General features: G+C 46.0%; 1 protein-coding gene across 4 annotated transcripts in view; it reads right to left on the minus strand.

The window, feature by feature from the left end:
• Positions 1–24,498, minus strand: part of ALPK3 (alpha kinase 3) — a 59,365-nt gene that overhangs the window by 24,408 nt on the left and 10,459 nt on the right. For all 4 annotated transcript variants that reach the window (XM_044932896.1, XM_006058299.3, XM_044932895.1 and 1 more), the window contains 3 exons: positions 21,475–21,596; positions 9,907–10,024; positions 8,175–9,414 (listed from right to left, as the gene is read on the minus strand). In XM_044932896.1, the coding sequence (XP_044788831.1) occupies positions 8,175–9,414; positions 9,907–9,944 (1,278 nt within the window). In that variant the 5' untranslated portion in view covers positions 9,945–10,024; positions 21,475–21,596. The remainder of the gene's footprint in view (positions 1–8,174; positions 9,415–9,906; positions 10,025–21,474; positions 21,597–24,498) is intronic.

Here is a 24,498-nt window from a genome sequence, read left to right on the forward strand (position 1 = left end):
TTTCCATTCCTCTGTCCAGATAGTTAGGCTTCACTTAGCCTTCTCTGTCACATACTTTCACACATGAGTCCCTGTCTTAGACCAAGGAAGACATCCAGAAGAGAAAAAAAAAAACAACAGAAATTGATCCCACCCTCTTGGGACCACAGCTCCTCCAAACAGAGAGAAAGATTCTCCACCATTCTCTTACCTCTCTTATTTCTCAGGCCTGTCTTGAAGGGCTTTTCCTGAATCTCTCTCTATACTGGTGCTTACTTCTGAGTTTCTGACTGCATAGACCAGGCCAGGGAATAGTAGGAGATTTGACAGATTTTATCTTCTTGGGCTTCAAAATTACTGTAGACAATGACTACAGCCATGAAATTAAAAAACGCTTGCTCCTTGGGAGAAAAGCTATGATAAACCTAGAAACAGTATTAAAAAGCAGAGAAATCACTTTGCCAACAAATGTCTACACAGTCAAAGCTATGGTTTTTCCAGCAGTCATGTATGGGTGTGAGAGCTGGACCATAAAGAAGGCTGAGCACCAGAGAACTGATGCTTTCAAACTGTGGTGTTGGAGAAGACTCTTGAGAGCCCTTGGACAGAAAGGGGATCAAACCAGTCAATCCTAAAGGAAATCAACACTGAATATTCATTGGAAGGATTGATGCTGAAGCTCCAATACTTTGGCCACCTGATCTGAAGAGGTTGACTAACTGGAAAAAAAACCCTGATGCTGGGAAAGAGTGAAGGCAAAAGGAGAAGATGGAGGCAGAGGATGAGATGATTTGATAGTATCACTGACTCAATGGACATGAATCTGAGCAAACTCCAAGAGCTAGTGAAGGACAGAGAAGTGTGGTGTGTGCAGTCTATGAAGTCACAAAAAGTTGGACGGGGCTTGGCGACTGAACAACAACATTGCCAAATCAGTAGCACTGATCAGTAGTACTGACCAGTATTCCTGGTCTTTTTCCTCAGTCTGTCTGCTACTATGTGTTTATCAAAGTCATCAAATAGCTGCACCAGGTGACTTGCCCAAGTTTTTAGTTGCAATCAGTGGGGGATACAGGGTGGATGGTGTTCACTCTGTCTCGTCCAGAACTGGAACTACCATAAGCACAATAGCTAACTTAACATTAGTTATTATATTTTCTAGTTCTGGAATTCTAGTTTGCATCATTTTAAAGTCTTTGCTACTTTTTATAGTTTCTAGTTCTCTGCTGAAATTTTCAGTCTTAACTTTTTATCTTTTAGAATATAGGATGTACAGTTTTTAGTTTTTTAGTTCATGTCTGATCATTCCAAAAGTTGGAATACATTGTGTGGCTGTTTTTGCTGGTTCTTTTTTATGTTGTTTTTTCGTTTGTTTGTTTGCTCTTTGTGTGTGTGTGTGTGTGTTCCAATAAAGCTTTATTTATGAACGTTGAAATTTGAAGTTCATATAATTTTCACATCACAAAATATACTTCTTTTGATATTTTCCCCAACTATTTAAAAGTGTAAAAAGTATTCTCAGCCCTTGGTTCATACAAAAACAGGCGGCAAGCCAGATCTGGCCCCCAAGCTATAGTTTGCCAACCTCTGTGCTTGACCTTGCAATGATTGACACAGTCCTGGCCTCATGGCACTTACTGTTGATGGGAGAGATGGATATTGAAGAAATAATTTGAATAGTTTTTATGTAATTGCTAATTGCATAGGAAGGAAAATAAAGGGTTAATTAGGAATTATAACAGGGAAATATCAATCAAATTGGGGAATGAGGAAATGAAATGAGAACAGAGACCTAAAGATGAGTAATATCTAGCCAGGAAAGAGTGGCTAAAAAAGGAAATCTTCCAGGAAGAGAAGACTTATAAGGTCAGACTGATAAACTGAATGGTGGGTTTTACCCTTCACAGTCCTATTAGGTAAGCCAAATGCTCCAGGAAGTTTTCAGAGAGAATGTGGTACCTGGTGTGCTGGGGACAGTGTGAGGGAACCACCTCATCTCCAAACGTGACACAGGAGGAGTTCCTTGTACCTTCCTTACTGTCATTCTGTGTTTTCACAGAGGTTCTGGCCTCTTCATGCTGCTCTTTTTCCTCCGCTGGGAGGCAGGTGAGAGGCAGTGACATTATGAAGCAGAACAGGGACTCCACAACTGAGAGTCAGGCACCCTGAGTTCTGGATTCAGTATTGCTATCCCTTGTCATGTGGTCCTGGGCACATTGCTTAACCTTACTTAAACCAAAAAATAAAGTACTTTTATACATCAAGAGTCCAGGCAGGTGACTCCAGGCCCCTTCAAAGCAGTTCATTCAAAAATAGAGTTCCATGAAAGGCCAATGGACCTGGTGACTGCTGGGTCCTCCCCAGGCCTGGCTCTCAGTGATTCTATGAGAAGAGTCTTTTCTCTAGACCTGTCCGTGTTGGATCCTGAGCTAGGAGGGAACCCAGGTCTGGCTGCTCCCAGGCAAATGGAATGTAGAAGTTCCATCCCAGCCCTCCCTAACAAGAATCAGGGGAAAATCAAGCCATTTTCTTCAGGAAAATGATAACTGTATCTTGTTGGCACACTATCAGGAAAAAAGCAAAAGTATATGATTCATATCGAGATTGTTTCAGATTTCTATCATTTCAGTGGCACCACAGGCAATTGGTAACATAAACTAGGTAGCAGGCCTTTAACGTCCCAGTAAATAAGCATCCTACTATGAGCAGCTCACACCCCAGAGAATGCTGAGCCAGGCTGAGTTTCTGCCCCCTCACACCTTCAAGTGTCACAGGAGGCAACTTCAAGGCCTCTGGCCAGCCCTGTCCAGCTTCCTTCTGTGTCACCTTAAGGCTGTTCCCATCAGAACATCTATCTGCCCCTCGGCTCTGGTGATCCGGTAAGCTTTATATCTGGGTTTTGTTTCGGCTGTGCCACTGAACTTGCAGGATCTTAGTTTCCTGACCAGGGATTAGTCCCCTGGAGCCATGGCAGTGAAAGCGCCAAGTCCTAACCATTGGACTGGCCAGGGAAGTCCCCATTTTCATGTTTTGTTTTTTTTTTCTCTTTGTGTGCCTGTCTATCATTTAGGTGCCGAATATTACATTTGAAACATTTTTCAGAAATGGTTTGAGGCTTAAGATGATGCTATCATCCTCCAGGTGATTTCTGTTTGTTTCTCCCAGGTGCTGCATGCACACCCAGGCACTGGGGGGCAAGGTATCTTGAATCACCTTAACCTAACTTCAGGGACCGAGATATTTCTTGGTCACCAGGTAACTCAGAGTTAAGCCTCAATCCCTGTGAGGGTAATTTGCTTCTGGTTCCCTTAATCCTATGGTACAAACCTTCAGGGTTCCCCGCCCAAAGACCAGAGGGTTTACCAGGGCTACCACTCTTGAGACCGTGGGCTCCAATTGTGGTCTCCCAAGTCCCTTGAGGCTGTCTGCAACACTGCTGAGTGTCTCATTCATCTCTTCTGGAGTGACAAACAACCCCAAGACAAAAGCTACACCAAGTGCTGGGGCTCACCATTATGGATTCCCATCTTATCCCAGATCCTGCAAAGCGATTCTTCACTTTGTTAGCTCTCCAGTGCCTTCAAGCAGACATTTTTATATTTTGCTCTACTAGTTGCCCTCAGTAGGAGAGTTGGTCTAAATTATCTAACCCAGCATTACTGGAAGCTAATATTCAGTAAGTGCTAGTTCTCTCCCCTTTCTGTCTCACGCCCAAGCCTGAAGGATGTTACAGTTAATGCTAAACAAACTAAAGCAGAACACAAGACACAGAAAAGAAAAAGTGTGGAGAGGCTTTAAATGCACCAAGGCATTAAGATTAGGACAAGCAGGTGTGAGTTCCTTGCCTAGCCTACCACCTTCCCTTTGTTTCAGGCTATGTGTCCTTCCCAGAATGTGTTCCTTCCTCTCTTTCACCCATTACTTTATTTTTATCTGAGGATATTATGGGCATTATTTTATATTAAAAAATTGTATTGGATATTTTTCTACTATGGTATTTCTAGTGATGAATCCTATACATGCTGCCAACCAGTCTGGCCCCTTTCCAGATGCCTTCCCTTGTGACTACATACCGCCCCACGCTTCGTCCCTAGAAACCTACAGTAGTAACACTCACCACAAACTCTTTGAGCTTATGGTTTGGAGCAAGTCTAATCCCCTTGAGTTATTAGATAATTCCTTAAGCAATGATCATGTCTCTCCCCAATCCCTCCTTCCTTCAACAGTTCTCAGAAAATACGTATATTCATGTAGGCTCTGAAAACCAAAGCGCCCTGATGGTGGGAGCGGAGTTTCCACATACTGAGATGATCATCCTCAGGATGTGCGGGGCGTAAGGTACTGTGAGGTCTTGAGGCGTTCAGCAGAGCCTCCTCATGTCAATACCATCCCCTCAGAGGATGGTATTGACTATATCCCCACACTCCTATACCTCAGCTCCAGAGTTCTGAGCCAGGCTCAGAAAAGATCTCAGGTTAGGGCACTTTTAAAAGGGAAACTAATATCCCACAAGCTGTGAAGGGTCACCAAAAAAATTTTTTTTAATTAAAAAAGAAGGCTTGAATGACAGAAAGAAATACCATGCTCCCAGATGAGAAAGCTAAATATTAAGATATTGATTTTTCCAAATTCATTTTTATATTTAATGCAATCTCAATCAGAATACCAATGGTAGAGAGACAGAAAGCAAATTAGTGGTTGCCTGGACTTCAGGGTGGGAACAAGGATTAACTGCAAAAAGGAACAAGAATCTTTTTAGGGTGATGAAATGTTTTAAAACTGGATTATGTGAGTGTCTGCACAACTCTGAATTGTGTGCACTGACCTGTACACTTTATTGTTTCTGTTCTGTGTTTTGGTCTTTTGGCCGAGAGGAATGTGGGATCTTAACTCCCTGACCAGGAAATGAACCTGTACCCTCTGCACTGGAAGGGGAGGTCCAAACCACTGGACCATCAGGGGCGGCCCTGACCTGTACACTTTAAATAGATGACTGTTATTGGCATAAAATCATACCTCAGTCAAGCTCTTTAAAAATATACGCCTAGCAAATTTTACTAAAAGACCATTCAAAATTCAAATCTGACTAGTCTTCCATAAAAGGATTTAATATATTTTTGATCTTGTTAAAAATAATTCATCACTGTTTTGAAAATGTGTGGGTTTTTTTTTTAATGGTGAATATAAAGATACAAGGTAAAAAAAAAACAATGATATCTGGGAGTTTGGAAAAATTCAAACAATGATTCTAAGTTTTCCTAGAGAAATAAATAAGAGAGAATAACTTCAAAAATGTTTAAAAGAAGTATAAGAGGGTTGCTCTGTCAGAAATTAAAGCTACAATAATTAAATGAGATCATTCTGTTGTAAGAATCAACAAATAGATTAATGGATTATGATAGATGTATATATGGGAACTAAAATAGACTTTAGTGGGTATAAGGGTAGTTTATAAAGAAAGAATCACAAACTAATAGGAAAAGGTTGACTATTTAAGATAGATATGAGGGGAAATTACTTACTGTTGAGCTAGAAACTGATATTATGCTATATACCTGAATCAATTCCAGACTGATTTAAAAGTCAAATAAAGGAATTCAAACAATAAAAATTATAAAAATATAGATATATGCTTAACTAACCTTGGAATAAGGAAGAAAATCATAAACACTATTGAAGAAATGGTTAAAATATGTATATTGTGGCATCTTACATAACCACAAAAAGTGAACTTTTCCAGATAACTTTAAGGAACCATTAGAAAATGCTCATAAAATAATGAGAAGTAAAAGAAGCAGAATATAAAACTAATCAAAATAATGTAAATTAAATTAAAAAATAATAAAACACATATGCAAAAAGACTGGTAGATACAGCAAGATATCTGGATGGCAGACTTATAGATGAGTTTTTACTTTTTCCTTTTAGAATTTCCCCCACATATTTTACTATGGCCATGTTTTCCTTTCATTATCAAAAACTAAAGTGATTTGGTAGAATGAGAATATGAGAAACCAATCAAATTCAGCTACTAAAAAGCAACATCTTCAGAATACATATGGCCATTATATGCATTTTTCACATGTATGATGATACATTCCACAATTTTTTAAAGTATTAAAATAAAATAAAAGCCACACAAGCTCTTTGCGGCCACAGCAGAACCTCTGCAGACAGTCTCTCCTGCCCTGTGCTGCCCTAGCCCATTCATCCCACCTCGGAGAAGGCCTTGCCAGGAGGATGCAGCCGTCTGGCTGTGGTACTCCCCACCGCTGTGGGTGGAGAAGCCAGACTCACTCACAGACTTGGCCACCAGCCTGATCTCGTCCCAAATGTGCTCCCTAGGGGCCCATGAGGGCCATCCCTACAGTATGCCCTGCAGTCCAGCCTCTGGGCTGTCAGGCACATGGAGTGGCCCCATCTGGCCACTAGGAGCTCACCACTCCAGCTACTGAGATCTCATGAGACCAGGCATGAGGGTCTGAGAGTCATGAACAGATTCCAGAGTCTGGTTTGAGGTTCACTCCACTCCAAAGACCTCTGAACTACTGTCCCCACAGACTAATCTCAGCAGCCACTGAAATAAAAACATCTCCCCTCATCACCCTAGAAACTGGCGCTCCCTCCTACCTCTTTGAAAGTCCTTTCAATGGGAGAGGCAGCTCCTCCCAGTTCTCCTTACCTTCCCCACTGCACCCTTGGAGGTCCTGCAGCAGCGTGTACCTCATGTCTGTCCCTTCACCCTTCCATCTTCTGCCTCGACCCCTGTGAAATGCTGCTTTCAGCTGCTCCCCATTTCCCCAGACCCATGCTCCTGGATTCCTGTGACCCAAGAAACAATTTCATCTTAGCTCCCCCAAAATGCTGTCTCTACTTAGGGTTGCCAGATTTAGCAAAGAGAAATATAGGACGCCCAGTTACATTTAATTTCAGACAACCAACCAACAATTTCTTAGTGTAAGTGTACTCCATCTATTTTACACAACCCACCTCCAATCTTTTTTTTCACGTTGATATGTTGTGTTTTCATTTTTATTCAGTTTAGGAAATTCTCTTTCTTCTTTTTTTGGCCACATGGCATGTGGGATCTTAGTTCCCTAACCAACCTGACTGGGGACCAAACCTGCACCCCTGCAGTGGAAGTCTTAGCCACTAGACCACAGTGGAAGTCTTAGCCACTAGGTGAGGGAGAAAGTCCCTCATCTCCAGTCTTGAAACACTTTTGCTTTCTGCCACTCATAAGAAATACTGTCTTCTTTCTGCCCCTCTATAAAACACTCCTTTCTCTCTACAAACTCCTGGGAAAGAGTGCCTGCCCTCTGCCCTCTGAAACATGAAACACTGACCAAACGGGACAAACAGTTTCTTTTCTGTTAATCCCCTCAGTCTTGCTCCTCCCCTCCCTCTTCACCCTCCCCTCCCTTATCAAACTCCTTAACCTGTCACCCACCAGCCTCTTTCTTCGTAGAGTGTATGTCCCTTCCCCATCTCCACACAAGACCTCTTTCCTCAATTGGCTACCAGATCCCCAGGAAAACACCAGCACTCCTGTTCTCAGGTAAAACAGTTTGCCTCTACCTCCCACCACTGGAACGTCTTAAACCTATTGCCATTTGTCTTGTTCTTAATATGCACCAAGCCCTGTGCCAAGCACTCTGATTCTCACAACAGCCCCATGAAGTAGGCGTTATTTTTATTACAGTTTTATGACTTGCTGAAGATCACAAAACGTTGATGATAGTCAGATTTGCACACAGGTAACACCTGACTCCAAAATCTCAGATAAAAACCCAGATTAAGCCAGAATTTTCTGGACGTTGGATATGTTTTAAGTCTTCTAATAAGCATCCAGGTAAAGACCCACTGCCCACCACAGACCACTCCTCGGTCTCCCCCTTCTTTTCCTCCCCAAAGGACATCTTCCTCCTCCACCTCGTTCTGGACATCGTCGCTTGGCAGTGAACATCCCTGCTATCAGAGGAGATGGTCACAGTCAGGCTGTGCTGCCCACATGCCTGGTAGCTGGGGACCGCCTGGGGCAGGGGCCAGGCCTGTGGTCCCTGTTCCTGGCTAGCACCCCACCCCACCCCCTTCTATAAATATCCCACTGCTCACTGGCTGCCAAGCTGTTACAGCAACAGTTTCCATGAGGTCAGTGCCCCAAGCGGCCTCCAGGTCCCAACACCCACACGTACCTTGCCTGGAGCGCTGGGGCCTGCTCGTCCCTGCAGGGGGCTGTCCCGGGTGCTGTGTCTCCGACGCGCAGGGGGTGTGGGCACTTGGGCAGAAGTCTGGGATGGAGTCTTCCTCGAGCTCTGAGCCCCAGGTTCTGAATCTTGACTCGGGGAGGAATCAGGCTTGCTGCTGGCAGTGGGCTCTCCTTTGAGCTTCGGAGGGGCAAACCTCTTCCTGTTGAGGGGCCTGGTTGGCTGGGGAGCTGAAGGCACAGGCTGGCCGGGGGCAGCAGGCCCCCTCTCACCTCCAGCTTCGCTGGATTCCCGACGTGAGGGCCTCTCTCCAGGTGTCCTGCCCCGAGGGGTCTGGGCCTCTGCTTCCATCTGGGGCTGGTCCGCTCGGGTGCTCTCCAGGTACATGTCCTTCAAGGAGAAATACACTTCCGGCTCTGGGCCTGGGACAGGGGCCGGGGCCTGGGTCTTCTGGGCCTGGTCTGGAGTACCTGCACCAGTGGCTGGCTTCCTGGTGCCATCTGCTCCAGGGGATCCAGGCCCCCGGGCAGCCCTGCCTCTGGGCCGGGTCTGAACCTGCTCCACGTCCAAGGGCCCCTGTGTCCCACGGGAGTCAGGCTTGTCTGAACTGGGGAAACGGTTTTCTGAGGCACGATGGCTTTGAGCTGCCTTCTCCACCTCTGGTTTCCGCACTCCTTGCTTAGGTTCCACGTCTTTCTTCTTCTTCTTGGCCCCAGACTCCTTTTTGGGAGCTCTCTGAGGCCCCAGCTCCATGGCCTCACAGATGTAGGTCAACAGGCCACGCTCTCCATCCTCCCCGTTCTCAGGGGCAGCCTCCCCATTGGTGGTCACCTCTCCAGAAGCAAGACTGTTGATTAGGCCCAAACCTGGGTGCTGACCAGGCTCGGTCTCTCCCTCCTGCCAAGCCACAAGGGGTCCATCCTCGACTTCCCGGGCAGGGGCCAAGGGGACAGGCACCTCAGCCCCGCTCAGCCGCCGCTTTCGCTGGAAGCGGTCAGGGCTGAGTTTGCGCAGGGCATCAGCCTCGCCCACAGCCTCTTTCCCGTGCTTCCAGCTCTGCTCGATTTCCCGCATCTTTGCTGCAGCCTTGCGCTTCAGCTTGGCAAACCAGCGCTGGTGGATCTTGTATTCAGTCATGGTGCCCACCTCTAAGACCCCTGAGCAGGACACAATGCCCTTGGCATTCCGGGCAGAGGCCTGATAGATGGCAGCATCTTCCTCTCGACACCTAGAGGCAGGAGCATGAAGTGGAAGGTGAAAGCCCCTCATCCCCACAGCCAGAGTCCTGCCCCTGCCAGCCCTGCCTCAAGTGCACCCCACCCCCCACTCCTCACCACAGCTGAGGATACTGAGGCTGGCAAGATGGTAGGAGCTGCCTGAGGCCACGCTGTTCTAGGAGGGATTAGACCTGGGGCCCAGGAGGCTCCCTTCATGAGCAGGTGACCCACACAGCCCGTGTCGGGTAAGGATGACTTGGGAGCTTTTTTTGGCAGCTGACCTCATGGAAAATGTTTCTATGGGTCAGGACCTCCTCTGGCTGTGCTCAGCTCTCTGGCTGTCAGAAATGCTCCCATCCTGGCCTTAGGAGATCCCAGACACTGGCAGCCAGACACGCTTCACCAGGTGGTTCAACTCTGCAGCAGAACCCTGCCCCCACCCCGGACTTGGGTCACAGGACCTGCAGGAGGGCAACAGAGCAGAACGGGCCCCGCCTCCTCACCTGTAGAGCTGCAGGGTGTGACGGTTGCCCTGATGCATGATCTCGTATTTGGGCAAGCCACAGTAGCGGTCCAGCTCTGTGTCATCCTTGTACCAGGTCACCTCTGGCTCTGGGTACCCTAAGAAGGAAGCAGCAGATTGGGTTGCAGAGAAACCAGTTCCAAAATAGTGGGCAGAGACAAGAGGATCCTGTGGCTTCTCCAGACCACCTGAAGAGACTGGACTGGTCCACGTGCCCCGGGTTGGCAGGAGGAAGAGGGCTACCCTATGGCTCAGCTTATATTTAGAAGCTAGGCCCTATCAAGGCCAAAAACTGTTTCCCTTCAGCAACTGGAAGGCAAACATAGAGGAGAAATTTCCTGGCTGCTGATTAGAAGGGAAGCAAGGAGTTTCCAGAAAGCTTTAGCTGGTAGTAATAAGCTTCCTCTCTTCAGTGGCCTGTTGTACATCCTCATCTGTAATAACAGCTCTACTCTCAGAGGTCTCTCCCCAACACCCAACATCAGCACCAATGCCAAGCACCCTTCTTTCATTCCAGGTTCCTGAGCTATTAGTATTATTTGATGACACAGCTAAAACATCCATCCATCCATCCACCCACCCATCCATTTGTCATCCATCTATCCACCCATCCACACCTACCTTCTCACCCATTCACTGCTGTGAAACTGACTGAGGTATTTTTCCAGCCCATCCTTTCTCAACTTTCAGCCCTACTCACAAAGAGAGCTTCTAGCTGTGAGGGCCACGTGTCCCTGCCTCCCTGGCCACCTAGCTGATTGGTCCAGTAATGGACACATAACCACTTAATCTAATTCAATCCTTTGACCTAGTATTTGGGAATTGGAACATAGAGACAGTCTATCCTTTGGTCTGGAAATAACTTGGAAGAGATGCAACCATATTCTGCCACATGGACTGAGAAGCAGACAAAGCTACAGTGAGATAGAAATGAAGTTGATGTTCAGGATAGAATGAAAAAAAGGAGACAGAGAGGGTAGTCCTGATATCCTTCCAAATACTGGTTCCATTCTTTGCCTGGCCACAGCCACACTCTTGTGAATTCCATAAGAAGTCCATCTAAGCCTTACCAAGGAGTTCTGTTTCATTTCTTAAGCTGACTTCAATTAATTTGCAACAGTTACTAGAAATTAGAGACTCCTAACATTGTTGCTGTTCAGTCACTAAGTTATGTCCAACTGTTTGCAATCCCATAGATTGCAGGACACCAGGCTTTCCAGTCCTTCATTATCTCCCGGAGCTTGCTCAAACCCATGTCCATTGAGTCGGTAATGGCATCCAACCATCTCGTCCTCTGTCATCCCCTTCTCCTCCTGCCCTTAATCTTTTCCAGCATCAGGGTCTTTGTCCCTTAAATATATGTATATATTAGGTGTGTGCTGACTGCCAAGCAAGGGTTATGAAGATACAGAAGCTTGACAGTTCTGCTCTCAGGGAACCTACTGTACAATAGAAAAGACGGGTCTCCACACAAAGCAGGGATGCAACTGCAACTGGCAGCCATGTGCTCTGCCTTCCCTGCTGCCTCGATAACCTGCCCAAGTGCCTGTCTAAGACACCCTCACTGGATCCCATCTCTTCCTGCCTCATCGAGGACATCTCTCCAGCTTGTTCTTCCTTTCCTGCATTTTCAGGCTTTTCCTCTCTTAGATCATTCCCATCAGCATACAAGCCTCTGTACTGTCTTCCTTCTTTTCTTTGACCTCACATCCTTCCCTGGCTCCTGCCCCCATTTCTCTCTTTTCTCCTTTACAGAGAAATTATTTGAAAGAGCTTTCTGTACTCATTGTCTTTACCCTGTTTCCTCCGATCAGGCTTTTGAACCTACCGCTGTACAGGAATTGCTCCTATCAAGGTCACCCGTGACTCACATATCACCAAATCTCTCAGCATTGACCTTCCCTTCCTGAAACCTTTTCTTTGCTTGCTCCTGGATGCCCCTCCTTCTGAGTGCCTGTGCTACTCTACTTGCCACTTTTTCTAATCTCTTCATCTGCCCTCTCCCCACCACCTAGACCTAGAAGTGTTAGATGGGCCAGGGCTCAGGCCTCAGAACCATTTTCCATTCTCTCTATATATAACCTAGGGGATCTAATCCTGTCCTGCAGCCTTTAAATAGCTATATCTTCCTAACTCCCAAATTTGTATCTCTAGCCCAGACCTCCCCTGAACTCCTGGTTCTTATTTCTGACTGCGAACCTGACATCTCCACTTGGAGGTCTCATGGGTATCAGACTTACCCAAGCCAAGCTCCTTATTCCCCTCACCAAGCCAAGTCCCACTTACGTCAGTAAATGGCAACTTTATCCTTCTAATTTGGCTCAAGCCAAAAACCTGGAGGTAATACTTTATTCTTTTATTTTCCTCACATCCACTCCATCAGATGATTCCACAGGCCCTCCCTCCAGAATATATTCAAAATCTGATCACTTCCTGCCACTCCTTGCCACCAAACTGCTCCATCAGCATCATCTCACACCTCAATTTCTCAAAAACCTCCTTGCTTATCTCACTAGTTCCAGCCTGGCCTTTCTTCAGCCCATTCTCAGCACAGCAGCCAGAGGAAGTAAATAAGGTCAGGTAATAGCACTTCTCTGCTCAAAACACTCCACTAGCTCCCATCTCATGAAAGCCCTCATGATCTAGGCCATATCAGCCCACTGGCCTCACCTCCTCCCACTCTCTACCTTGCTTGCAGTACCCCAGTCATTTGCCCCTGCTGGCTGGCCCCAAGCATCACATGAGCATCACATCTTGATTCCTCTGGCCTCTGTCCGCACTTGATCTCCATGGAGAGACCTTCCCTACCACCTGTATGCAATAACCACTCGCTCGTTCTGGTGATTCTTATCTCTCTTACTGTTTCTTTTTCTTTATATTCTTCATAGAATAGTGGCCACGGGACTGGAAAAGGCCAGTTTTCATTCCAATCCCAAAGAAAGGCAATGCCAAAGAATGTTCAGACTACCGCACAATTGCACTCATTTCACATGCTAGTAAGGTAATGCTCAAAATACTTCAAACTAGACTTCAGCAGCATGGGAACCAAGAACTTCCAGATGTTCAAGCTGGATTTAGAAAAGGCAGAGGAACCAGAGATCAAATTGCCAACATCCACTGAATCATAGAAAAAGCAAGGGAATTCCAAAAAACCCTATGTCTGCTTCACTGACTACACTAAAGCCTGCTGTGTAGATCACAACAGTGGAAAATTCTTAAAGAGATGGGAATACCAGACCACCTTATTTGTCTCCTGAGAAATCTGTATGCAGGACATGAAGCAACAGTTAGAACCAGACATGGAACAATGGACTGGTTCAAAGTTGGAAAAGAAGGATGTCAAGGCTATATATTGCCACTCTGCTTATTTAACTTACATGCAGAGTGTGTCATGTGAAATGCTGGGCTGAATGAATCACAAGCTGGAATTGCAGGGAGAAATATGAACAACCTCAGATATGCAGATGACACCACTCTAATGACAGAAAGCAAAGAGGAACTAAAGAGCCTCTTGATGAGGGAGAAAGAGGAGACTGAAAAAGTTGGCTTAAAACTCAACATTCAAAAAACTAAGATCATGGCATCCGGTCCCATCACTTCATGGCAAATAGATGGAGGAAAGGTGGAAACAGTGACAGATTTTATTTTCTTGGGCTCCAAAATCACTGCAGATGGTGACTGCAGCCACAAAATTGAAGATGCTTGCTCCTTGGAAGAAAAGCTACGACAAACATAAACAGCAGATTAAAAAGCAGAGACATCACTTTGCCAACAAAGGTCCGTATAGTCAATGCTATGGTTTTTCCAGTAGTCATTTATGGTGTGAGAGCTGAACTATAAAGAAGGCTGAGCACCAAAGAACTGATGCTTTTGAATTGTGGTGCTGGAGAAGACTCTTAAGAGTCTGAGCAAACTCTGGGAGATAGTGAAGAACAGGGAAGCCTGGCATGCTGCTGTCCATAGGGTCACAGAGAGTCAGCAACTGAACAATGCATTGCTACCTGACTGATTATACCCTGATGAGTTTCTACCCATCTACTCCAACTCCCTGGGGAAAGAACAGCTCCATGACTTGTCTGTGTTATTCACTGCTATGTCCCCAGTTCCTAGAATAGTGCCTGGTATGGGGTCAACACTCATTAAGTATTTATAGGTGAATGAATGAAGCAATGCACTAAGGGCTCAGGGTACAGAGAAGGGAACAGGCACCTGCGGCTGAGGATTCAGGGAAGGCTTTATGGCATGAGAGGCATTTGAAATGGCTGTGAGGGGGGTGAAACTTCAGAAAATGTGGGTTCAGTGTCTTCACTTCCCTTCCACAGCACAAATCCCGATACTGGAACCATTCCCTTCTGTCTCCTCTCCTCTACTTATACCCCATGTGCGTCATCATCTCTCCTTCACTTCTGTATTTCTACCACCTAAGACAGTGCCTGGCACATAGTAGCTACTTAATAAAAATCTGCTGGATGAGTGAGTAAGGGGAAAAGTGAGTGAACAAACAAGAGGTGGGTGGGGAGGGCATGCTGACGAAGAACCACGACACCAGGGTGTGGGGTGGAAAGCAGAGGGCACACTGGGGAACCGTGACAAGAACAGGGAGCAAAGGAGGCGAGGCTGTGGCTGCGTCAGCCAGAACAGACTCCGGGCAGCCCTGACTGTAAGGTGAGCCCCATGTTTCCACTGTGAGCTAAAGGCCCTGGTTACATCACCGTGCGTGTCCTCACCATCTCGAGCAGTGAGCTCATCCCTCCAAGAGCCCAGCTCAGAGCCTCCTTGCCCCATGATCTGCCCAGTTGGGCCTCAGCCTCCAGGGCATCTGAGTCCAGTCAGGCTGCAGCGAGAGGGCAGGGACAGGGCAAGAAGGGGATGCTGAGTGGGCCCCACAGCCACAAAGCTGGGGGGCTCCAGCCCCTATGCCACCTTTTGGTGTCTCTTCACTAGGTGGGGGCCAACCTGAAAGCTTGGGCTCTCTGGCAACAATGGGTTCTGGTAACAACTTAAGTTGAGCAGAAAACATTTCTTTGTCCCCTGGGTAATATGAACTGTATTTTGAAACACACAAAAGCAAGGGAGGTCCATTACTCCCAGCTGCACACACACATGTGCCCATGTGTATGCCCACAGGCCGGCATACACACACACACACACACACACACAGGCCTGGCCAGGAAACCCCACAGTGGTACAGACCTGTGGCCTTCCCTCTTCCCCTTCCTACCCTGACACCTCTGCTCCACAGCCAGCATGCCTCAGTCTAGAAGAAATCTAGCTTGGAGACTTACAGCTTCATCCTAACCACTCCCAGTTTGGAAAAGCTCAGATTCAGGAGAATAATACTGATGAATGTATATATTTAGAGTTTTCAAAGAGCTTTCAAAGATAGAATTTTATTTGGTCCTCATAATAACCCTGTGAAGACAACAGTGAACATTTATTGAAGACTTACTATAAGCCAGATACTGAGCTGGACATTTTTCCTGTATTACCTCATCTGCTCCTCTCATGAGTCCTATGATAAAGGTGCTGTTATACATCCTCGACTTAAAGGAGAGGAAACTAAGGCTTCTGTCCAAAGGTGTCCAGCTGGTACATGGAAGAACCAAAATCCAAATCCCCCTCTTCTACAAAATAGGCAAGACGGGTCTCTGAATCTGTCTTACACAAAAGGAACATGAGACTCAGAGAAATCAAGTAACTTACACAGGGTCACATGGCTGGCACATGAGAAAGTCCCTGGCTTCCTTTCCCTTATTCCTCTGTTCTTCTCACTAGGAATTCTGGAGATAATATGTAAGTTTCTGCCCCCAGCAGTCATCATCTTAGACTTATTTCTCTAAAAAGAATATCTTCAGGAACTTGATTCTGTCTAAGTCTAAAGGCTAACTCCCTCTGTCCAGCTGGCCGCACACACGCACAAGCTAACAGAGAACTGACAACAGAGGTAAGGAGAGTAGGGGAAGGGGATCATCAAGCTAGACAGAGGTGGGCACCTCGAGAAGGACAGTAGCCCTGGCTAGGGGGTCCCTGAGGGAGACAGGAGCCAGAAGGCTCCGCCAAGGCCCACTATCCCCCATATGCCCACTCTGAGAGGGAAGAACTCCAGGGTCATATGCCACTTCTTAAAGTCCCAAAGGACTTTCTGCAGAGTCAGCCAGCAAGGGTTCTGCCACAGACTATTCTTCCTCACCTGAACCAGGGTTTCACCCACCATGAAAGCATCACCTCCTCCTGGCAGGGCCCTGCTTAGCCTGACTCATCACAAACTTATCTAGGGAATGCTACCAGCAGGGTGGAAGGAAGAGAGTCAAATGTGGTCACTCTATCTCCATGGAAGAAGCCAGGATCACCACGCCAGTCTCATGTGAAGGCCAGTCAGGTTTACAGCCACCCACCATTCTCCACTCCAGATGGGGGTGGGGCAGGGTGGAGGGGAGACCCACTTTCTAGCTCTTGTCTTCTTTGTTCTCTGATCTTTCTATATAGCCCTTTCCCTTTCCCTGGCCCCTTTCTTACAGTCTACCTTTTCTCCCTGTTAATATAATTGGGAAAGGCTTATTTATAGTGCACTATGGTAATCACAGAGTCTTTGTTGCTAATCTGCTACATGAAATTCAGGCAACCTAAGATCTCTGACACAGGTGGGGGTGAGGAGTGGGAAGGAGGAACTAGGTACAACAGTGGACTAAGGTATGGATGGTAGAGACAGCGAGTGCCTGGGAACCTCACAGCCTTACTTGGTACAGCTGTAAATCCCATCATGCCAGGTGCTCCTGAGCAGAAGCCCACTGCCCTGGTGGGTCATCATGAGACAAGGGGATTATGGCAACTGAGGGGAGAAAAGCTTGTTCCTTTGAGTTGGGCTTGAGGCATGGAAAAGCTTACTTCCATGATGACACTGGGGATATTCAGTAAAATACCCTAAGACTCTGTAAGTGAGACGCGGGTCAGCTTCAGCACGTTGCCCTCAGAGTCCGTGGCTACAAAGGACAGAATGGAAGCAGGAGAGGAGGGAGGCTCCTGCAGCAGCTGCTGTTGTCAAGGCGCTGAGGCTGCAGCTGCAGTGAACAGGCAATGTGGAAGGTGCCGTCAGCAGAGTCAGGGTCACCGCGGTCATACTCGCAAACATGTATTGAGCTCCTTCTTCGTGCCTGCTGCATGAGGTGTCAGGGGTATGCTCTGTCTCACGGTCTTATGGGGAGAGAGAAGTAGGAACCAAGAAGCTGCACTGTGAAAGGAACAGCAAGAGCTCTCTGTGGAAATGCTGGAGATGACCTCCTAGAGGATAAGTTGGTTGAGCTGGGCCTTGAAAGATGAGAAGAAATTTGCCAGGCTTCTAGGTAAAAAGCAGCATCAGCATACCATCTACTTTCACTCTCTCACCCAAACCCACTAAACCACATTAATGAGTTTTTTATTAAAAATATATGTGTGTATGTGTGTTAGTTGCTCAGCCATGTCTGACTCTTTGCAACCCCATGGATTGTAGCCCTGACAGGTTCCTCTGTCCATGGAATTCTCCAGGCAAAAATCCTTGGTGGGTTGTCATTCCCTTCTCCAGGGGATCCTCCCAACCCAGGGACTTGAACCCATGTCTCCTGCATTGAAGGCAGACTCTTTACCATTTGAGCCACCAGGAAAGCATATATATATATATATATATATGCATATATATATATATATGCATATATACACACACACACACACATATACATATACATATATACATATATATATAATCTCCACCAAAATAAATTGGATAATAGAAATGAAAACAACAGGAACAACAATATTTTGAAAGCTGGAAAGCAGATGGACAAGTAGAAACTGACTTAACAGACTCAAGGCAGCTTAACCCTAAGATGAGAAACTGAGAACTATCCTTTGAATACCAGAAAATCCCCAAAGGGCACAGGAACTGGCCACCAGATACCTCTGGGACTGGGTATAAAGGGAAATAAGGAGAAGTTAAAAAGGGTGTGGAAAACAATTAGGTCTCTGGATCTCCTCACCCACTCCATACCACTGGGTAACCAACTGCTCCTTCCCCAATATGTCCAAAGATAAGGTTTAGTATCTGGGAAAGTAAAACTTTGCCCTGAGAGTAAGCCAGCACTGTTGAGGGCATGAATTTTCTATGGAAAGACGTATCTATGAAATAAATACTCTATCCTGGAAGCCCAGCCAACCCTCTAATCTGCAGAGCTTCCAGAAAACTCAGCAAGACACAAGAAGAGTACTCATTATGGAATCTAGCTAGTCCAAGAGAAAGTAACTAAAGAAACTCATTTTGTCAGTTCCCAACTCTAGTGGTGGCCAGGTCACCCTAGAGTGAAGGCCCAAGGTTTCAGGCTTCTCCTACTTGCTCAGAACTTCCAATCAGCTTTTTAGTCTCCTATTTGTAATCATTATCTGACAACCAAAGATTTCTAGATATCTGAGGAAACCCTATAAATAGGAGATGAAGAACCAAAACAATTAAATAGAAAGAAAGCAAACTGGAAGAAACAAACTACATAGGAAACTTTTAGAAAACTACCATTACTAGTCTCAGAGAGTTTAGAGAAAATATTACATTCGTGAGAAGAACAGGATGCTTTAGAAAACAATTTTTAAAAAACTCTTAGAAATTAAGAACCCAACAAAAGAGTTGAAAGATAATACTGAGGAAATCTCTCAGGAGGAACAAAAAGACAAATAGGTGAAAGCGATGAAAGGGTAAGAAAATGAGTCTGGGGAGGAGATATGCACAGGTGTTCCAGAAAGAAAGGACAGAGAAAGCAGGAGGAAGAAATCAAGATCAAAATAATCTCAAATTTCTCAGAACTAAAGGCTGTCAAGTTTCCATACTGAAAGCATCCAAGCATGCCCCTGGATGAAGACACTCGTATCAAGATACACCATTATGAAATATCAAAACACTCTTAAAAGATTCCAGAGAGGAAAACCAGCCTCCTATATGGAATCAGGAATCAAATTGCCCTCTTGCTCTAAACAGTAGTAACACTGGAAGCAAGAAAGCAACCTACAGCAAAGTTTTCAAAATTCTGAAGGAAAATTATTTTCAACTTAGAATTCTATACCTAGCCAAACTTTCCATCAAGAGTAAAGCAAATAAATAAAATAAAGACATTTTCAGACATAAATTGTCTAACATTTATTTACCTAATATTTGTCTAACATTTATATACTCCTCCTAGGAAGCTACCAAAATAAGAATGTAAGTCAAGAAAGAGACAAATGTAGAATACAGATAAACAGGAAGTCCATTACAGGAGAGGTAAAGGGAGCCTGCAGGATGATGATGAGGGGAGATTCTACGATGACATCTGTGTACCAGACACACAGAGCAACCAAGTCACACTGGAACAGGATGACCCAAAGGAGAGAGAGGGCTGAGAGCTTGTCATCATAATGCCTCCCACTGTTGTACCATCTTTGGGACCTGAAGAAGCCACTAGATGTAGCTCAATAAAGCCAGAGAGTAAACCAAGAAAAAGGAAGACATGAGATATGACATATAAAACATGACATATACACCCAGTATAACAGCTGTGTATTAGGCCTAAAGGCCACCAGTTCAAATAGAATAGGGATGTCTCTAAGGAAAGAAGCTGACAGAGGACTGATGGTATCAATCTTGTGGAAAGTTGCTTTAAAAGGCTTTTAGAAAGTATAAGAAAAATTAGTCATAGACACCAAATAGCTAATTAAAAGAAAAATTAAGAAAGGATTAACCTTATGAAAAACAGAAGAAAGAAATATAATCATAGTATGCTACAATGTTCAGTTATGACTAATATTGCAGAGGCATAATAAAGTAAACAGTAAATATTGATTAAACAAAATTATGATATAACTATTTTTAGAAGGTAAGTGAGATGAAGCAGAGAAAATAACTGTAAAAAGAGCTAATTTCCTCTCTACTATAACAGGAATACTGGGTAGCATCTAAACTGGAAGACTCAAAAGTTAGCAGTTCACATACTACACCAGCATTACAGAAATGTGTACACACCATAAGAAAGTGCTAAAGGCTGAACACAGTTGCTTCTGGGTAAGGCAAATTGATGAGAGGGGTGAATGGCTGTATTTTGACAACTGCATTTTTAGTTCAATTTGAAATTTTAAACTATTTGTAATATATTAATTTGATGAAATAAAAATTAAGTTTCATTAAAAAGGATTAAGGACGTTCTATATGGAGAAAATAACAGATGCAACAGCATGGTGTCGTGAAAGAGCTGAGTTTTCCTAGAAAATGGCTACTGCCAGAGTAATGCAGCAGATGCAGGCATAAGCAAGCAGCATCACATGCTGCAGAGGGCAACAGCAGCATCTCCTCTTTGCCAACTTCGTGGGCTTTGGCAAGTCACCTAACCTATTCTAGTATCCTTCTCTGTAAAATCTGACTAATAATAGCACCGACTTCACTGGGTTTTGTAAGAATTCAACAACAATGGAACCAGATAAATTTTGCAAAATGTGTTGTGTTGTACAAAGGTGAGGGATGCAAGCGCACCTCTGTGTCCCTGGGAAGTGTTCTCAGTTGGGAACTCAGAAGGTTCTGGGCAAGGTGAAAACTGCCCAGGGAACCCAATCCTAGAGAAGCTGTTCAGCTGGCTGGGGCAGACATGCTCCCTAGAATCAGGGCATGTCACTGCTGGCATGTCATCAAGGGCATCAATGCTCTTGATTTACTGGAAAAAAAAAGGGGGGAGGCGCTCTCGGAGAGAACCTTGACCTGATGGCTACAGAGCTGGGAGAGGTAGGGCCTGTGGGTGAGTCCTACAGCCCTGGTGGCGTTAGTGCCATGGGAGCCAGTGCTGGGAGGTGTGGGGGAGGGGCAGTGCCCAGAGCCAGCTTCCCAGCCCTCGCCCCTTTACCCTCCCCTTCCAAGGAGTATCTCTCTCTTCCTATTCTGCCAACCTGTTGCTTCAAATTCCACCATGGAATTTGGTGAAATGAACATAATGATAGCTAATTGCTAACACTTATATGGTACTTACTGTATGCCAGGTATTATTCCAAATGCTTTGCATTCTTACCATTACAGTCTCCACTTTGCAGATGAAGTACTCAATATCATATAACTGGAAAGGGGACAAGCCAGCATCCTAAGCCAGGCAGCCTGACTCCAGCCAAGGTCTGCATTCAGAATCACTATATATTACTATCAGGCTTGAGACTCTGAAGTCTCAAACTACTCAGCTGTAAAATGGGAATATTTGAGAAGATGGCCTTGAAAACCTCTTTCAGATAGAGAGCTTCTTTCCTTGGAATAAGATTCATCAGTCGCATATGCATGTCTGAGTGTGAGGAACCTATATGGAAGACAGGTTTTGAAGAACAGCAGGGTGTATGTGTGGCTTCAGAGTGGGAGGAGAAAGGGACCCCCACCCACATAGAGAAGTTAAACTGGAGAGATAGCTAAGAAGACCAATGTCAACTTGCACAGCCAACCCCTCTCCATGCCTGTGCCCACAGACCCGTTGGACCCTGACCTGTGCAGCAGCTCTGGCACGGATCATACAGACGGCCTCATTACCTGTGACGATGCAGGTGAATCTGACGTCGCTGTCCTCGGACACAGCCCGGGACTTGAGTGTGGTCTCAAATAGCGGCTGGGTCTCCTCTGTTAGCTGAGCAATGATGGAGCAGAAGGTGCTCCTAGGAAAGGCAAAGAACTGTTCAGAGCAGCGTTTCTCCTATCTCCACTGCATGATGCCACGGCCTGGAGTGGTCCAAGGTGGCTTCTATCTTACCATGACCATCCAGCATCCTGTAGCCATGGCTCCAGCACCTGGGAAAGTCTTTCTTCAAGAGAGCTAGATCTCATGGCCAGGATGGGGGCAGGGAAGTGACCAGGGGCTGAATGGAATCCTGACCCAGACCTGTTAAAATGGGTCCCTTCTGACCAGGGACCAGGCTCCTGCGCATGCCAGACCACTAGTCCTGGCATTCCCATTCCATCCTTACTGGGGGGCTTTGCTTCACACTCCACCTTTCATCTTCAGGTAAGCTCGTGCATGGGGGAGACATACACATGGACAGGCCCAGCTTCAGAGATGGAGGTCCCAGCACAGCAGAGCCTCCATTCATGCCATGGAGGGAAAGCCCAAGGGTAACAGGTCCCAGGAGCTTAGGGATCAGAAGAAGAGCCCCTGCCTTTGTGAGGATAGACCCATAGCAGACCAAGAACAAGCTGGCCAATGCCAGGGGTCTAGACCCAATGGCAGCTTCTAGTTCCTAGGAGTATTAGAAAAGAAAGATTCAAATGAATCCTGACCCTACACAGGGCCATGGACCTCCAGTGGAAAGCCAGCCATGGCTCCCTTGCTCTCCAGTGGGTACCACATGCTCAAGTGAATACTGGCAGCTCCAGGACCTACCAGCAGGACTGCCAATCACAAATAGATCCACCCGTGCGAGAGTCAGGGCTTTTGGCTCCCTTGTGAAAGTCCATCTCCCAGAACTCAGAGGCATTTGTGGGCTCACTGAGTTGATCACAGACTCACCAGCACTGCTCAGCATTGACAGTCCTCTCCTACCTGCCCTCACGCAGCAAACCACCATGCCAAACCCTTCATGGGCCAGCAGAGACACAATGCATCCCTAGGCGTGACGTGTAACCACATAGCCAGGTTGTGCGGTGCACAAGCCGTGCCCAGCCCTCCTCTTCCCGCCCCCAACCCACACACCCTCTGCTGAGCAGCAGGGAGGACTGTGAGGGATGATGTGAGGAGGAGCAGGAAGAACTGTTGGGGGGCAGACAGATCAGTGCTGCTTTGCTCTGTGCCTCGGAAGAAGAGGCAGTTGCCCATGGGCAGTGTGTGTCTGCCTGTGACGTCTCCACAGGGGCAGGTAAGAGTCTGTGGGAACACAAGCAGACAGGAGCTACAGCCCTGCTTTGTTGGGAGGGCATCCCCATTCAGTTGACCATCTCTGTGGATGTCATTCTGGACTTGAGTTTGAGGAGAAAGCTTGCATCCCAGGAGGAAGGCCTGGAATCAAGTAAGACTTCTGGACTGAGAGGGGTCCAACCGTCTCTACACAGGATCACAGATGCTTGGGCCTCTGGGAAGCTGACAGGAGTCCTCGCCCAGAAGGACTGCCCAGAAAGAGAATCCCAACTGGGGACTGTGGTGAAGGCTGCCATCACACTCCCTGCCACGCTCCCACCTGGAACCTAAGTAACTTATTAGACAGTTGTAAGAACTGTCTTCTTGTAGCTTACTGTTGGAAGAAACTACTGTCCTTTCCTTTTTCTTTTAATCCAGTCGAAAATAGAGGGTCCTTCAGGATCTAGACTGTCAACGCTCTGACACTTGGGAGTTACAATCTGAAAACATTTCTCACTGCTCTCATACTACCAGCAATTCCTGACTTCAGGGAATACCAACTCCCAACCAGCAGTTTCTAGAGGAAACTGCCCTGCCAAAAGTCATTGTACTTCTATGATTTTGCAACTAATTCAAAACATCCCTAATTATGTCCTCCCTGCTGCTACTGCTACTGCTGCTAAGTCGCTTCAGTCGTGTCCGACTCTGTGCGACCCCATAGATGGCAGCCCACCAGGCTCCCCTGTCCCTGGGATTCTCCAGGCAAGAACACTGGAGTGGATTGCCATTTCCTTCTCCAATGCAGGAAAGTGAAAAGTGAAAGTGAAGTCACTCAGTCGTGTCTGACTCTTCGCGACCCCATGGACCGCAGCCCACCAGGCTTCTCCGTCCATGGGATTTTCCAGGCAAGAGTGCTGGAGTGGGGTGCCATTGCCTTCTCCGACCTAATTTGAATCCTAACCTACTCATGAATGTGAACCTGGCTCTCATACTCAGTCTAGGCTCTTAGGGATGAAGCTGCTTGGACAAGTCTAAGAAAATAAGCAACTGGGTAAGTGAGGAAAACAGGGAAGTCAGGCTTCAAGAAAATTTGCAGAGACAAGTGCTCATGCTAGATATTTAACAACAAGGTAGTTATTTCATTATTTTTGTTTTATAAGAAAGAATACTTATCTTTTCAAATTTCCAGACTAAGTCCTAACTGTATTATAACATTCTTATAATGGAAAAGAAAGTGGATCCAGGGTGCATTTGGCTGGGACAGAGTCATTGCATATACTATCATATTCTAATAACCTGTCACCAGCTTTCTGTTCCTATTTTCTAAACCACTCAGATGTGAGATGGAATCCAAGTCTGCTGCTTCCAGTCTTCTGGGAAGCCAGGAAGTCCACGCACCTGGAAGTGGTCTAGTCCTACCCTGACACCTCCAAGTCCTTCCAACTCCATGAATTCATAAGAATATCACAGCCTAACCATGTGTCTCTATAGAACTCCAGAATCATCACTGGTTTTCAACATCTTCAAAGGAACCTAATCCTGCCCATAGGTTTGGTATTTACCTTGCTTTAAATAAACTTCCAAACTCTCTTTTAACACTTAACACACTCTGCTTTGAATGAGCTGGATACCCTGTCTTCTGCCCCTTCAGTATCTACCCCTGTCACAGGAAACGTACATAGTAGCTACTGACCATCCCTGTAGACGTTATTAGCTTTTCAGAAACCAGT

The sequence above is a fragment of the Bubalus bubalis genome, chromosome 20, assembly GCF_019923935.1.
Source record: "Bubalus bubalis isolate 160015118507 breed Murrah chromosome 20, NDDB_SH_1, whole genome shotgun sequence".
NCBI classification, from domain to species: Eukaryota; Metazoa; Chordata; class Mammalia; order Artiodactyla; family Bovidae; genus Bubalus; species Bubalus bubalis.